The sequence below is a fragment of the Haliaeetus albicilla genome, chromosome 6, assembly GCF_947461875.1.
Source record: "Haliaeetus albicilla chromosome 6, bHalAlb1.1, whole genome shotgun sequence".
NCBI classification, from domain to species: domain Eukaryota; kingdom Metazoa; phylum Chordata; class Aves; order Accipitriformes; family Accipitridae; genus Haliaeetus; species Haliaeetus albicilla.
In genome coordinates, this window is record NC_091488.1 from 24,536,184 (window position 1) to 24,554,040 (window position 17,857).

Genomic DNA, 17,857 nt, shown 5'->3' on the forward strand with positions numbered 1-17,857 from the left:
GACTAAAATACCAATTTAAAAAAAAAAGGATTAATTCTTAAGCTTCACAAATTCCACTTTTTTAAAACCTGCATTTCCTCTACTTGAATCAATTTCTAGAAAATTTTGCTCAGGGGGTATTATATATTTCTACTGAAAATACCTTTTTTTTTTCCCTTATTTTTTTTTTTTTAGAATAGAAGGAAGATGCCATTATTGTTTTGCTTCAATTGCTTCAAAAGCCAGTCCCTACTATCAGAATAGACTTGACATGGCCACAGACACACACAAAGTGTTCAAGTGCAGTATCATACAGATCAGTAAAGAATATACAAAAGAAACGTAGTGTATAATACTGTGACAGTTTTTCAATATATTCACATACAGTAATCTCCGACTACCTGTAACTAAACTGACCATAAATCCTGAAAAACCTTGTCTATAAAATTGAGTAACCCATCAATATACTGTATCTCTTCTAAAAATACCCATATTTTACACTAATATACAACGTATCTGCTTGCAAACACAGAAGTAGCCATAAATAAAACTTTATTCTTTCATTTCATTTACAAGCTACCAAGTACCATGTATTTACACAGCACTGGACACTTAAAGTAGTTGCAGTCACAAAATGATCCAGACAGCTGTTGATAAAGTAAAGGATCTTAAGATAAAAGCAAAGTAATACTGTAACAGATAAGTGGCAAAAAGAGCAGTTTTGCCGTAATGATCAGACTTGCATGTTGCATCAATTCTGGTTGAAACGACTGAGCGCCATGCGATTCTCAGCTTTAATTGTTTGCAGTCTGGCTAAAGTTGTACAGTCATTTCTCTTTTGCAGTTATTAAAATAAAAATGTTAAAAACTATAGCAGCAACAAGCAAACCCTGTGACAGGAAGGCAAGGTTTAAGAACTAAAAAAGTTTATATAATGTGCTTAGGAAGGTTGCAGAATTTATCTTCCATCAGCTGGAGTTCGACTGAGTGACAACATGATTCGGGCGTATCTTTCACACAGTTCATGTGTGGAGTAGGAGGGTAACTTTGGCGGGTCATTGAAACCTTTAATCTCTGTAGAACAATCTAGCAGTTTTGGCAGGAAATCTGTCAGCTTTTCTTGCAAGTGAGCTGCAAATAAAACAAGAAAAACAAACATAAGCATTTATGTCTGCATGTAGAATTCTCCTTTTTCTGCCCAACATTGACTTATTTTTTATTGGTGGGTGGGAAGAGGAGGAGTTTCACTTGGAATAATCCACTTTCTTCAGGTCTGCCAGCAATAATTAGGACATACCAATTCCTAGTAAGATGTTAATATAAACGCCCCTTCAGATGGTCTAACACCACAAATGTTTCTCCATTCAAAAAGCGTGTTTCCTTTAAGGCCTAATATCCCAGTGCAATATATGGAAAAATTATTTACTTAAATGTCTATGGGATAATTCTAGTCAAGGTAGCTCAAAATACATTACCAAGGCACAAAGATAGAAGCTCACTTCAAGACATTGAAAACATCACATTTATATATATTTAAAAAAAAAAAATGTTTGCAAGGGCCTTTTACCTTAATGAATAAATGACTTACGTTCCATTTCTTGTCCAAGATAGGAACACCAACGGTTTCTCATATCTTCCACAGCAACAATATCTTTTTCTTCCATTTCATCCACCAGTAGTAATGGCAAACACGGGACAATAAGCTCGTTCATAATGATCAGGCCATTATTTACTTCCTGATCATCTCCTGATTCAAACAGTGCTGCAGCATGTTCATTTAGTTTCTTCATAAACCACCACAAAAAAGGAAAGCCTTTAAGTATACAGCATTTCACATTCTACCATGCATTAGTTTCTGTTTCTTTTAAAGCAGCCTTCCTACAAAGCTACCTGGTAATTTGCATTAACCACAGTTGCGCTTTAACATTTACAGCAATGATGCATATATTCTATTAAACCATTTGATCTTGTGCTATTCCTCAAAGATGCTTCATTTGATACCTGCTAACTCAACCTTTGCAGCTGTTCTTTTTAAAGACTGAGGTCCTATCACCTGCTTTTGTTTTCTCAATATTGCTAAAAGTGACATAATCAAAGAAAACCTTGTTTCCTGCTGATGCCTTTTCCAATATTTGTCTCCCCATCAAACTGTGGCAATAGGGTGAGTCTGACACCAATACTGTCAACAGTTGTTCCTAACTAGTCCAGACATGATGGCAATGAGCACACTATTTACTATCATAAGGATGATTAATTATTCAAAAAGGAAAATGGGAATAAAGTTTTCCTTCTTACTTTGGCTTTTTTTCCTGACACAAATCTAAGTATTAACTTGTTAATGAAAGGTGTTTGGGGTTGGTTTTGGTTTACATGATGGCAACATTTTTCTACTAATTAATTTTGTTAAAGCTATTGCAGCAAGTTCAACTTTTTGAAACATACTTCACCCTTCACTTACTAGCAAACATTCTCGTCTGTAGTGAGATATCAGCTCTTCATCATGCCCTCTGTATGGGCCTTTGGACAAGAGTTCTTTGTTATTCTGGTAAGCATAGATAAGGTAGAGCAAGGCTTCCATATAGCTGAAGTAAAGTAAAGAAACAACAACATTAGATGCAACATCCAGGTACCACCTGTTTTAAGCTAACTACTGTGCTCTTCACAAGATAGGTAACTTCACTTGCTTGTTTGACTGCAAGTCCACCAGTCCCCACCAATCTCTTCATAACGGTGTTTTTTCTACCACACAATTTTGTCTTTTATGCACATTACAACAATTTCTTTTATTATCAGGTTAGATCACTTGCACATGAAGTCTGATCCAAAGCTCACTGAAACCAATGTATATCATTTCACCCACTTCAAAAATAGCTTTGGATTATCCTTGAGTATACAAGAAAACTTAAATTTTTCCTGCGTGCACTTATGTCACATTAGGTTTGATCTTCTGTTGCCATATTTATCTTCATAGTATTCTACACCTTAGCAAATAAGATTTAAAGCTGCCACCTTATTTCTAAAAAATAAAACTGTGAATTTTTAGCCTCACTATAAGTTCTTCCAAACTACTGAAGTCTAAAGTGATGGAAGCCACAACAGCATTTCAAAAGCATAAGTCCTAACAGACTGTTGATATTTCCATCTTTAATCTAAATGCAGAAGATAAATACAAGCCTAATTGCTAAAGGATGAGTAACAGAAGACCTAAGAACCTAACAGTTAATAATCAACAGATTCCCTTCACACACAGATTAACAATCTCCCCTTATACTGCTGCATCCCATTTCCAGCAAACAATTTCAACCATTAATTATCTGACTTACAGAAACCCAGTTATGACAGACAGTCACTGAAAGCAGTTCAGGCAGCTACCCTAAAAACAAGCAGTTAGAAATCTCATTTTTATTTAAACTAAAAAAATCTAGGGAAAGAAATTTCCTAATGGAGTGTTAGAGGAACAGTACATTGTGCACTTACTCACTCCTAGTGAGAACAGGAAGTCATGGTTAAACTACCAAGACCAAACCACCAAACTACTAAAAATGGCTAAAAATTGTGTGAGCACACAGAGGGCATGCCTGAAAAATACATGTCAGAATTTTCAAAAGTAGACAAACTCAAGACTTATAGTAATGCCTCCCAATGAGACAACATTAAAAGAAGGGAAAAGGCTACTTGAAACAGCAATAGTTCCTTAAAATTTTACCTTCTAATATCCCTCTTTAGAAGTGCACGATGAAGCCCAATGCCATAATTTCAGAGTCTACTGCGAAGTTACTTCTTCCACCATGAGATCTGCTCATAGTCCCTTGCGATTCTAAATATTTATTGCTTAAGTAATTAACATATTACAAGTACGGTCACTGTTCTCCACTTTTTTGTCCTCAAAATACAAAGCTGTGCTTTCATTAAAAGAAGTCCTATTACCCTCTCCTCAAGTCCATTTCTCCTGCCATGAAAACTCTTCACACCACTGATCACCAACACAACTGACCAGACAGCAGAAAACTTAATGTAGGAGGAAAGGGGAGAAGATGATTGCAAGCAACTGGAATTGCTGGATACAAAGCCAGAGGAGCAGGACCTTCTCTCCCCTTTCATTCTTAGTTCAGTTATTTGTGAAACTGCAGGTTGAAATTACAGTGACAAAACCTCAGTTGATCCAAATTAAAAACTTGCTGCTGGTAGTGGCATTATTCCCAGTCCCTATCTTCCTGCTCCTTCCCCCCGTTGCGTGACCTTTCCCTGAAACAACTGTAGTGCAATCTAACAGCAAGGCAAGCTATTTTTAATTATTATTACTGAGTGAATACTGAAACTAGGCATGAAAAAGATACAGCAAACTACATCTTTAATGTTGATTTTGTGTTTGTTCAACACAGCATATCAGAGACCACCTGGATAAAGGCCAATTTTTGCCTCCATCTAGAGATTGAGTGCTGCTAGGTATCAATTAGTGTTATTAAAACTAAGAAAAGTTGGTCCACGGAGGGAGATGAGTTTCTGAAAAAAAGCCTCAAAACAGTCCTGTTAATGAAGGTCGTATTTCAATTATGAAAGTCTATATTTTCATAAATATATTTAAAGTTACATTTTTATGATTTCAGTGTTAATAAGGGTACTGGAAGTGTTCATTAATTTAGTCTCTTTTTCAGAACAAAGATGGTACTACTGCCCTCTGGAGTGTACAAGACGTGAACCGCAGTAAATATCTCAGTACTTTGGGAACCTGTAGCTGACACATGGGTTCATAATTGCAATAGATGGCTTTAGAGAGGACAATGGATACCCAGATCCTCACCCACCCTCTAAGCATGCTTAACTCTAGTCTTACTGTCTTTGTATTAAATACCTCTTGAAGCATTTATGAAATTGCATTTTTTGCCAAAGGGAATGAATGCTACACCTCTTTGGATGTTAGATGAGTCTGATAATACCATACTTTATTATTTCTGACAAATATCAGAGTTTAAGACTGGTCATTACAGGCTTGTTTTCTAAATTACGAAGATGTTTGATAACAAATGCCTCATGCTAATTCTCCAAGTTAATGCAAATAATGGAAAACTATATAAAAAACACTGTTCAGCACAAAGCAGAAACCTGTGCTTCCCTCCCTCCCCCTGGCAAAATCAGAATATATTATGTTAAGAAGCAGATTAGTGAAAACACTGGTATTTTACAGTCAAAGGTGCCATCCTGGAGTCCCAGTGCCAAGGAACTTGAAGATCTTCCGTTCCTGCCTACATGCTTAAAGCGTGCATGAAGTCTGAGGTAACAAGGAGGGTTCCTATATACCACACCAACGCCAAAGACATTTTTGCCTCCTTAAGGGATCAAGCAGTACCAGAGTGTTTATTTTTCAAATAAGCCAGGTAATCTTCTGACCAACCTTTGTACAGAAGCTGTTTAAGACTGACAAAGTGTAGCATATTGCAATTTAGATTATTAATCAATGTACTATTTATTACATGCTAGGAACCAGAAAACAAACCAAGACTACTATACGTAGACATAGCTTGTTGCAAAGACAAGCCAATGTCTATTCCAATCAATCTTCCTGGTTTGTTTGGGGCCTTTCTTTTTTGGGAGCATACAAGACAAGAAAGAGAAATATGAAGCAATTTATTACAAAACATACAGGAAAGAAATTAAGTTTGATTCCCACTACAATTCCTCTACCTACTGTGTTATATGAAAAAAAAAAATAATCAGTGATTGACTACAGAATTGTTTTGACCATCAAAAGTTTGTATCATGTGCTCAATTTTCACACCACCAGTGTCAGCCACTGGATATTTTGCAGCTAATCATTTCATTCCTTTGGCTGGGCATGAGATGAGGAGGTACTTTTGAACAATTCCGTTTCAGACTCTTCTGCAGAATGCTTTGAGGCATTTATACTGTAATCAGCATCCTTGTTGCATGTAGTAGATCAGAGAATAAATTTTAGCTGTAGTGCGTTAAGTAAATAAATGTCACCAATCTTATATAGCCACAATTCCTGACTTCGTTCAAAAAGAGAAGCAAAAGAATCACCACTGCCTCACGGAGCTAAGAAGAATTAGCTACAACTACGATAGTTATGCATTATAGTTTTCCTCAAGTATGTTCTTTTTTCCTGACCTTTAAAGCCCATCATGTGTGGAATTTTGTCTCAGACAATGCAGAAGGCAAAACTTTGCTTCTGTGGGAAGACCCCATACAGATAAGACAGGGACTTGAATAATTGTGATTCCTGATGAAAGCAGATAAATGTATGTGCACGTGGTGCCAGAGAGGAAAGACTTTTATGTCCAAGGGATATCCAGAGCACTCAAGAGTAGGAGAGAAGGAGGAACACAGGTACATGTGGAGGGTGCTCTGAAAAGAGTCCATGGCTTCATAAAGAGATTGGAAATGGAGATTAAGAACAGAAGTTGCTTGAAACTTTGAGGTAAATGTAAGACTGAAGACATTAATGGATCGAATAAATGCTTAACTTAAATGAACAACACTTTAAAACAATTCTTAATTTAAAAAAATAGCTTTACTTATCAATATTACATTTTGCCTTCAAATCGCTCTACTAAATTTGAGTTGTACACAACCACTTACCTCTTTTTTTGGAAAAACTCCAATCCTACCATGAGAAACATGGTTGTTTCCCTGAAATTTCTATAGTCTTGATGCCATCTCTGCATGTAAGAAAGGGTATATAGAATTTCATACACAAACATGAAATACAATTTTTTTTTTAAACCACACACTTTACTTAGCACTGAATACTCACAGTTAGTACTAAGAACCCCTAGTAAGTTTGTATGTGTGAAAAGTCTGCCTGAATCCCCCCTCCCTCAATAAAAAGAAAGTTTCTTAAGTATCTACAATATTTCTAGATAAGATTATTTTTACCAAATGTATTACCATTTGAAAGGAACACAAAGCATCTTTGGAGAACCACAGTCAGAATTATGAGAGATCCCCTTTTTCTTCTCAAGAAGAGTTGAGAAGCTAATAGCCTTTTTTGTCTTCCCTCACTCAGTTGTTTGCTCAGAAAGTGTTAGAAAACTTTCTCATACACTAAACATTAAGCTTAATTTTCAACGTAAGAATGACATAGAAAAAGCTCGAGCACTTTACATGGGAAGTGACAAAAAAATCAAATGCAATTCAGACTGTGGAGTTGTTTATATTGCAGCAAAACATTTATCTTACTGCATCACCATTTATACAAAGTGACTACTGCTACACTTTACAGGTAAATGCTCGAAGTGAGAAAGACACTTTTACTGCAGTTGGTTAGTAGCCAACTTTCAATTGCTCATTAAAGATAAAATAGGGGACAGCAAACCATAATACATAGCCACTTACAGATTCAACACAAAGAGCATGAGAAAGGGTCCATGAAATACCAGCTTACTATACAGGACAAATACTGATACAATCTTTGGAGAAACCACCAGCTATCTGCCTCAGGAGCTAAAAAAGTGGCACGTATCTGCAGGGGAGTAAAGACACCCCCACTCTCTCATTCTTAAAGCTAAGACCAGAATTGTTTATTCTACCTGTGCAATGCCATTCAGCAAATGGTAAGATACTGAGCCTTGCGCAGCCTAAAAAATGCAACAGAAATCCCACTATGAGCATCCCTACCCCTCACAGGGTAGGGAGGGCACATTGTAATGTAGTATCACCTACTGTAGGTCCTGAACTCAGTAAAGAGAAATGACAAGTAAATATTTTTCATTTGGTTTGTTAAGGGATAGATTACTCCCATAGTCCTCCTGACCAAGCTGTTTGGACCTCATAGCACAATGATGAGATATAAGTGGTGCACTGGAATCTGCCTAGGACATAAATATCCACTGTTAAGACGCCTTAATGAAGAGTATTACGGAGAGTTGAAACTGATGCTGTAAGACCAGCTACAGACTTAGCTTTAAATATGACATGAATTATTTTGGCAAATGTTAGTCACTATTATTTATTATCCGAGATATGCTTTTTCTTCTTTCCAAGTTTTTCTAAATAGCACAGGAGGAAAAATTAAATGCATAAACTGGTTATGTATGGTTTCAGCAAACAAAAGAATCTGGTGCTTGTAAAAAAATGGGAATGGCTGCAGAGACAGACAGAGGAAAAGCACAAGTGTGACTGCCTGTGACCTGGGTCTCAAAATGCTCGGCTTAGAGCACTCTCACTCCTTCACTGCTAGCTGTTTCTGACTAGAGAAAGCCAGTTGGCTTGTATGGTGATAAATTATTAGTGACGTCGAGACACATTAAGTAGTAAAGGACAGACTCAAACTTGACCTTTATTTATGGCTCAAGTCATTGGAATTACAAATGTGGAAAAAAATAGCTTTAGATCAACTGATCAGAACAGCCTTCCTACAAATAAACAGTCTTTCAACAACCAGTTTTAACTTCTCAGTGTAAGACAAGAAGAAATTTATGTAGATAAAATTCAGCTTACTGATAACTATTTCACATTACAATTTAATGCAAAGCATAAAAAACACTGACCTCGTATTCCTCCATGTTTACTTCATCTGGCTTTATCATTTCAAGTTTAGCTTGAGCAACCTTCATTATGTTACGGCACCTTACAAAAAGCAACAAGAAATCATGGAATATTACTGGAAATTTGCAAAGGATATTATTCATACAAAGATAGCAGCCTCAAACAGTATAAGCTACAGCCTTATGCAAAACAGCATGAAAACACAGTGGAAAATGTGCTTTTTCTTATGCATGGCATAATCAGCAGGAGAGGGCATACTTTTGAAGTATGTGTGATGGGGGCCTGTGCTATTTAAGAATTAATCCTTTTTTTATTTTGCTACATTGCCACATTGCTTAGTCTTTCTTTTTAATTTAAAGTTCAGATGGCTTGAAACTCCCCAATATTTACTTTGCAGAAGTAACATTAGAGGATTATTCACTACACAGAAATCAGACTAACGTTCTTTACCTGCCAATTTATTTATTTATTTAAGTAAGTAAGTATATGGAGTTTTGAGTGGAAAAGAGATAACTTACTTGAAAGCAAGACAATGTCTATCTAGCTTGTAAGGTTTTGCTGTCTACTGCTGGCTTTCAGGGCAGTGAAGAAATGCAAATTACACAGCCTTACACAGTGTTTTGAAAGCAGGTGCAGAAACCTATGTGCAAAATTATGAACAACACTGAGCATTCCTCCTTATTTCATACCAATAGAAACCCAAGTTCTTGTTTACTCTTTATAGAGATTTTTATAAAGATTTTTTTTTTTTTTTTTTTTTTTTTTACTTGCAAGCTATTAACTAGAAGGTGAAGCCAAACACATTAGCCTTCCCTCTATTACACGCACAATCTGAATATGAAGGGGCATCTCCACACAGAGAACATTCATGAGCACAGGAAATGAGACATGCAGATGTTATTACCTTTCATCAAAGCTAAGATTGTGATCTCCAAACTGTTCCAATAATGTTCTCTCAATTATCTTCTTTGGTGCCTGATTTTGGATGAAGTAAACAATTGCATGACGCAAACGATAATCACATTCAGGTGGTGGATCTTCCTGGGCTAATTTTAGCAAACGCGTGTATTCCAATTTAATTGCCTAAATAATTTAAAAAAATATACGTTATTCTTTCTGGCTTTTAACTCTTAAATATCACAGATAGTAACAGGATAATTCATGTCCCATGGACTTTTGTCTACAAAATAATTCTTTAACAATTCCATAGTCCACCCTTCTAACAAGTCTGAACTATGTTTAAAAAAGAAAAAGAAAAACAAACAAACAAAAAAAACCACAAAAAAACCCCAGACAAATGGTAAAGTTGTTCCTGCTTCTCCCCAACTAAGCCTGCCAAAATCCCAGGAGGACCTTTACTTCAAAAGCAGCTCCAATCCTGTGTTACATCTCCCTGAGACAAGGTTTATCCAATCCCCAGAGAGACTTCTTTAAGCATTTACAGTCCAAAAGCAGTATAAGATTTCAGACACTTTACTTAAAGGAATCTTCTAAAATCTCATAAGGTAAAAAAGGCACCTCTAATACATCGTTAGAATGTAAATACATGAATAAAACATATTCTACAGAAAGTTTCATTAACACTAAGTGAAAATGGAAAATGTTTTTCAACAAAAATCAAATTGTAGTATTTCTAAGGAAAATAATACTTCAATACAAATAGCGTTAGTCTCCTATAGGGCAGGACAGAGTCCTCACTGAATATTTTAGATTGACTTTAGAGGTCATCAGAAGCATTTACTCTTCCAGCTTTGCCAGTGCATTAGATTTTAACGAACATCATCTGTTACGTTCATTAGATTTTATTCACTGAAACTATACAGCATGAACATGAGCAACAAGAAAAATAGAAAAATGGTGACAAATGTTAATATGTTCCATAATTTCTCTCTCAAAACAGGGAGATGATCAGATTGTTTGCTAACACTAAATGCCAACTTGAAACAAATGACTTAATACAGTAGCTTCACACATTAGCAATGTTTCAATACAACATATGCACAAAATAAAGCTCCAAAGCAGGCAGAAAAATAGCCTGTTCAATATTTCAAATTCCTTTAAGTTGAAATACCTGGCAGTAGCAGGTAACTTCTTGATGTTTAACTATCAGAAATTTGGGCTCCCATCCTCTACTAATACACATTTTATTTCAGGACTAAACACATGGGTAGGACACTATTCAGACAGGCTTAAACACAGAGCGTGTGGAGAACTTTTAAAACTTAAGAGAAAGTTCTGCATCATTATTTTTAAATACTAATCATATGCACTATCATTAAAAAGGAAGTTTGGGAAAACCGATTATAAATATCAAAAGCCACAGACAGAGTTTCTATTATCTTACATCAGAAGAAGTTCTACCATTAGAAACCCAACATGGATAACTATGCAGTTAAACCCTGTTTATTGGGGTAGGCCAGAAACAAAAAGCAATTGCTATTAGACATTTAATTTTTCAGAGAATTACTTAGAAGTAGGAAAAAAAATGCAACACAACATCTATATTTTATATACATATTTAAACAAAATAAAATGGTATACTATAGATTCAGAAATCCTATGTACAATGAAAAAATAACACTATTTCTTTACACAGAATACAGGAAAAAGGGACAGTAGAAAAAAGTATTACGTGCTTCCATTTTCTCACTGAGAATGTTATATAAAGATCTGAAGGCAAACATTCTGCAAGGAACTGTCTACAAAGTTTAAAGAAGGATGATTGGAAGAGGTCATTGATCAAGAAATATCTTAATAGGTTTCTATTAGTCACGTCTCAAGCCTGAGATCTAAAGGGGGAGTGAAACCTTTGCAGTAACAATGACTCACATCAAATAGGTTTTAGCTGGGTTACACTAAAACAAAGACATCATAGAAAAAACCCACAATTTTCTGTAAACAGTCATTTTATAAAAAAAAAAAACAAAACACGAAGAAGTTCAGAGTATGACAGTATTTAAAAATATCATAGAAGCTTTTACAATAAGTTTATGGAGTAACATGAGATTTCATCTGATACGTTTCAAAATACAAATTTTGTTACTAAGCAGGAACACTTCACCTGCATACGTTCATACTAATGTATTCCTCAAAAATGAGGCATGCTCCACTTCTTCCAAGTTATTGCAAACATGATTCAACAGAAAATGAGTAAGGAAACTTTTCTACTCTCCAATAACTTAGTGTCAGAACATTTTCTCATCCAAAGACAAATTCTGTCCCTCGTGAAAATGTTTAAGCATTCAAAATTAAAGACCAAAGAACATTTCAACTGAACATTGTTTTGGTAACTCTGAAGCACTAAGTACAGTTTTATTTTGAAATGCATTTCTGTTTTAAAATTATCAAAACACCTTTCATATTAAAAAAATAATTAGGTGTAATTAAACTTTCTGGTAAAGAGTTTGATTTGATCAAATGAGGATTTTTTCCAACTTATAAAAAAAAAAAAAAAAAAAAAAGATTGACATCTTTTCATTAAGTAAGAAATTTGAAAAAAAACAAAACCAAAACACTCCAGCACTAAATCCCAAACCAAATCTATTTCACTAAACAGAAGCTATGGCAGGTGTCTCTCCATTCCCTGAGGGCAGGCACGGCTAACAGAGACAGCCCTGCAAACAAGTGTTATGGTCATAACACTTCTCTAAGTATCCATTACAAAAACTCACAAAACCAGACAAACCAACCAATCCATAAGACTTCAGTTTCCTTACTAAGGGGTTAGAGAATTTTTTGGTGGTGGAGTTTTGTTTGGTTTTTGTTTGGCTGTTGTTTGTTTGGAATTTTTTTGTTTCTTTTGGTTTTTACAATTTCTTCTAGTGCACCTACACCATAACAATTAAGAAAAAAACAGACTGCTACTCAACAACAAAGAAACTTCTTCCCCCTCTCCAGATCACATGTGAAAGGATTTTACATCATGTCAAAGTAATTCCCTTTCTAATACCCTGAAAATTCAAAAGATCATGAGCTAAAAATGCTCAGAAGTTTGTGTATTTAAGACAACTAACACATTTTAAATCTAGTATCATTTTGAAACCACAAAAAGCCTAATGTCTAATTCCCAGTAATAAAATGCTGCATAAATAAATAGCATTGACATCCATGCAGTTACACAAAAGAAAGTAATTTAGATTTACTAAAAATCTTTTAAGGAGTACAAAACAAGAACATCTCTTCGAAATAAACAAATGACTAAACACTGATGTCCCTGGGTGAAAATGATGTCCTAAAAAAGTCTAGGGAAGGCATGTTTTTTGTTACTAACAGGGGAAAAAAACCAAAACCATATTCTTATTGAATATCTAGGTTTCATGCTACTTGCTACTATTATTAGAAAGCTAAAATGCAGAAAGGTATATAAAGCTACTGATATCAAGGCAGTGTATGCTGAATCAACAGGGAAATAGCTGTCTTTTTCAAGGAAGAAATTTCTAAATGGAGGACTGATATCTTAGAAGAGTATGTATAAACACTGGAACAGTCTTAATATGCATCAAAGGATGGAGGAAGAAGGCATATCTAACAAGAAAAGTCAGAGGAGAAAAAGTTGAAAATGTTAGTTGTACCTTAAAGAACCCTGCTTCTGGCCCACACCTGTCATAAACACTCCTGGCTTTACCTATAGCCATGATAATACCTTGCATGTTCGGGGTCAGCATGACCTGCCACAAGGGATTTAAGGTAAAAGTTTTGAATGATTAATATTTTAATGACCAAATTCAATATGCTTTTAGTCTCATGCAAGATAAAATGCAACTTAATGCATGCATACATTGAAATGGCACATTTCGTTACAGATCTGGTGTGCATATTCTGCAAATCAGTCATGGCATGTGTATATATTTTTACTGTAACAACATATGATTAAAGGAAGCTTACAAAAAAAAAAAATTGAAGAACTGTGTCAAATACAATTTAAAAGTTACATGGTCAAAACTTCCCAGGAAAGGAACATGCATTGTTCAGCATTAGTATCCATCAGAAGCTTCATACTGAATGAGTGCTACCCATGGCCACGAAAGGATTTAAAAAAAAAAAAAAGTTTTAACTAGAAAAATCACCCAATCACACTTCATATATACTATACTAAAAACATAGTAAACTACACTGCCTGTATTTTATGCATATTTCAACATCAAGGGACCCATTGCTGCAAATGCAATTGGTCCCTGAAGCATTTGCAGACAAATTCTTAAAAATCAAACCCAAAACATTTAACAAACACAAAGCCAAACATAAGACACACATCTCACAGCTACTCACATCAGTTATACACAAACAATTTGATACATCTAGGTTACTCAGAAAGGCCTTTCCCCTTTGTTATCTGTAAGCAAAGAAAAAATACTCCCTTCTCTCCCTGCCCAAGGTATAGCTGGCACAGCAACTGGCACAGCAACCAAAGATGAAGAACCCCACACTCTCCGGAAAAGTTCCCCACATGTAAGAACAACATTAAAAAAAAAGTGAATACATTTACAAAAGGAACAAGGAAATAGGGAAGAAAGCTATCATCCTCTAGAAAGACAATGGCATGGGGACAACAGTGGAAAAGAAAAAAGCAGGTCATTCGGCTAAATCCTCCTGTCGTTAAAGGTGGAGACTACACATCTGCGAGAAGCCGAACTCAGTGTGACAATGTCAATTAATTCATTTTATTCCCCACCCCATACTCCCAGTTACAACTGATCACAATGACAAGGCAGAATACCTGAAATATCCATTTGTCTAGGGAAGCAAAAGTCCCCATAGCCCACCAAGAACACATGCTCAGATGCCTGAGAATATGGGGTGCACCAACGCTATGCCCAACCAAAACAAACACGGAGAAAGCAGTGTCAAGGCAGGACAGTTTGATGACCCGGCAGTGTTGCTTTCTGTTGCTAAAATAGGGCAGCAGAATACAACATCTCTCAGGATAACATGGGCCTCTCATCTGTTCCTCAAGTAGTACCAGGTACACGCACCACCCTGAGTCTGAATTGGGAAAAAAGGAATTAAGATTTTTTTTTTTTTTTCTTTTTTTCCTTAAGTTTTGCCAGAGTCAGCTCCACCAGCCATATCAGTTTCAGGTTATTTCCATGGATAATTTAATCCTTAAAGTCTGAAAAGCTTAACCTTGGCAAATAAGGGATCAGACTTGAACATTAGCTTTATTGGACTGACAAGAAAGCACAAACATTGAGAACATCACTCACTACCCTGTCACTTTTTAAATAATGTAGTAGCCCACAGTTTATCACCAGCATTTCAAAGGCTATCTGGCCTAACACAAACATTCAACTTCCACAACTAAAAAGACAGATATACCTCCAGAGTAAATGGTACCATGCAAAGCATGCCCAATTACAGTAGCTAGTGCTTTCCTTTCATTACAAATTAAGACATTGTTAAGGTTACAAATTGCTAAGCATTTAGTCTCGCAGAAGTCTGTTAGGTGTCACGATGTGCAAACATGCCAAAAATTGAAAGCACCGAGGAGGAGCGGTGCACACAACTGCAATCAAATGTACCTCATCGTCATAACCCCCCTCCTCTGACTCAATCACAAAAGTCCCTACATCAGGAATCGCCACCTCTACAACTCGCTGGTTAGGAGCTGGTTGAGCTGGGGCATTATCAGAGCTCTGCAGAAGAAAACCATTATCAGTATGTGTGTGGGGAAAAAAAAATATAATCAGAAAATAAAGAAAATTACAGAGACACAAACTGACAGGCTGATCAAGTAAAATGATGTGCACTGCTGAAGTTCTGAAAAAAATTATAAATATCATTTATATTCTCTAATTACTTAGTTTCTTAATTTTTTAAACAGTACATTTTAAAATTAAGCCATAATTACTAAAAAGATTTCATTTGTTCTTTATTCACTACAACTTTACAGGTTAGCGTGCCAGTATTGCAACCCTAACATCCATTATAAATTTAAGGCAGTTGTTAAAGTATAAGTCTGTGAACTACCAGTCCTTTTCATACATTTCACCAAAAAAATTAGTAAATATATCTGAAGTATCTGATGAATTCATACTAAGGGATAGCAAACAATCCAAAGGCTAACATTTCCTGATGCTCTGGGGAAAAAAGAAAAAAAATGCAAAGAAGCCTCTAGCAATCAAGATATTTGAAAGAATATGTAAAGGTGCATTACATTCAAAAGGTTTATTTATTTAGAAGAGTAATTAGACAGAAAATCAGGGGAAGATTACGCTAGTAACTGGAATTCTTGCTATGTCAAAGTAAGTTTTGAACAACAACAGAGACAAATCTCAGCTCCTATGGTCTATCATTGTATAATAGCCAGTTTACAACATTTGAAGAACTTAAACCTTGACTCTAATCTAAGCAACCATGGAGTGCCACACTAATTGTTCTGCAACTATTACAATAGTCTCATTTTTTAACTAAGATTCCAGAAACATACATAGATAGTATCTATTTACACCCAGTACTGTATAAATACAAAGGAAGACTTGTAATCAGAGGGCAGAAAAAAGGACAAAAGGGCAGAAAATGGACACAAATGATCATGTGGTGACTAACCTACAATCCTGTTTGTTACATGTTCTGATATTGGCTTCCCGTCTTTTAAAATGGACAAACAAAAAGTGGAGGAAAAGAATATATGCCTGCATGTCAGAATGCATATGCAAGTAGAATAATTAAAAAGCATGCTGATACACTGAGAAGGGAAGCACAATTCTGCTTAAGTTAAATTTGGGTATACAGAGAGCAGCTTTTAAACATTAACAGAGTACCTTCAGACTAGCTAGAAATTGGCTTTAGATTCTAACAGCTGAAATACCTTTGTTTCTAAATAAAAGAGTTTACATGGTTCGGGTTTTTTTTGTTTTATTTTTAAAGAGCCATCCACCTCATTGCAGAACAATGCAGTGAAAATACTGGAATAAGACAACCTGCATCTGCCTTATTAATCCTATCATGGTGTTGCCCATGTGGTTCCTCAACCACAGTCTTGTGAAGTCCTAAGGCTGATTGCTGTGCAAAGTGTCCTTAGCCTAAACTACTTCATCTGTGGAATCAAGTCTGTAAGATTCTTCCACATCCCACCAGGATGGATGGCTACAGACCCTAGAAAGAAGACAGTAACATGCAAGACATTTTATCGTGGGTTTGCTATCTTCATAGCTACCCCTTCAGCTGCAAGTAACTTGTATTACACAGGCTCCCCCTAAGCTGTTCTGTGTTCTGAGAACTCAAAAGATATGCAGTAGCCTAAAGCATTAGTAGTAGAGCATCTTTTCATCCAGGGTTAGATTAGTTTGCCTGTTGGCTTTGATTTCAGTTTAGCAGAGAAGGCATGCTTCTCTGCTCTCCCAACAACACAGGACAGAGGGATGGAAAACACATCAGATGTAGGAGTCAAGTTGTCACATCATTTTCAAAGGCTTTACAAGGACCTTCCTGTTGGCCCTGAAGATACCTGGGGCTAGATTGCTTTTGTTTAATAAGGATTCATACCTGAACTTGGGAAGCATGCTTCAAATTTTGCACATATCTAAATTGTTCATATCTCTAGTGGTTACTAGGGGTGCCTAAGGAAGCTATACTGTACATTTCGTATGTTTTATCCTTACAGATATGGTTCCCAGACAGATGCATATATTGCTTTAAAGGCACTTGCTCTTGTAGCCAATATCTTGGTCATTTATCCATATACTTATAGGGAAGCAAAAAAAATACTTGCTGAAAGAAAAAACTGTTAAATATTAGTTTCATTAATAACTCGTGAAGTAGTTAATTTCAAATTCCTCCTAGTATTTGTTGTATGAAGTGAAAACAGAATCACCCAACACTCATTCTTATAACAATTTTAAGATAATATATATAACATCTGATGAATCACAAAAAATAATTTTCATAAAGTTGTGAATTTGCATTGAAGCTACAGGATACTATTGAAAACCCCCTTATTTTTGAAAGCTACTTTAACTTCCATAGGTCTTTCAAGGGAACTCAATTATAATCTTACATTTCTCAGACAAAATCCTCAATGTTTAAAGCAGTATTTTTCAAGTCCTTTACATGGAATGTCAATGTTTACTCCTCAAAAATAAATGGAACCATCTAACATTTTAAAAAGATGGTGGGCACAAACACATGACTGTCATTTGAACAATATGCTGCAATTTTGACAAGTACTTTAATCACATAGAGGACATCTATCTTAGTATTTTTCTTCTACTACACCCATTACTGTCGTACACACTTTCTGGACAGACTTCAGTGTTGGACAGTTCCTTAAGAAACAGCAATTTTCAGTTCAAAGTTTCCACACACACCCCTGTTTATCAGCTATTATATCATTTCCACTAGCAAGATAAAAGCAAAAGAAGTATGTCAAGCTTCA

General features: G+C 35.7%; 1 protein-coding gene across 5 annotated transcripts in view; it reads right to left on the reverse strand.

Annotated features, from left to right (window-relative positions):
- Positions 1 to 514: 514 nt before the first annotated feature.
- Positions 515 to 17,857, reverse strand: part of USP25 (ubiquitin specific peptidase 25) — a 99,052-nt gene continuing 81,709 nt past the window's right edge. For 3 of the 5 annotated variants that reach the window (XM_069785333.1, XM_069785329.1, XM_069785332.1), the window contains 8 exons: positions 15,003 to 15,116; positions 13,056 to 13,151; positions 9,389 to 9,567; positions 8,487 to 8,565; positions 6,577 to 6,656; positions 2,438 to 2,561; positions 1,568 to 1,763; positions 515 to 1,110 (listed from right to left, as the gene is read on the reverse strand). In XM_069785333.1, coding sequence (XP_069641434.1) covers positions 938 to 1,110; positions 1,568 to 1,763; positions 2,438 to 2,561; positions 6,577 to 6,656; positions 8,487 to 8,565; positions 9,389 to 9,567; positions 13,056 to 13,151; positions 15,003 to 15,116 — 1,041 coding nt within the window. In that variant the 3' untranslated portion in view covers positions 515 to 937. The remainder of the gene's footprint in view (positions 1,111 to 1,567; positions 1,764 to 2,437; positions 2,562 to 6,576; positions 6,657 to 8,486; positions 8,566 to 9,388; positions 9,568 to 13,055; positions 13,152 to 15,002; positions 15,117 to 17,857) is intronic. The other 2 variants (XM_069785330.1, XM_069785331.1) reach the window with 2 other exon arrangements.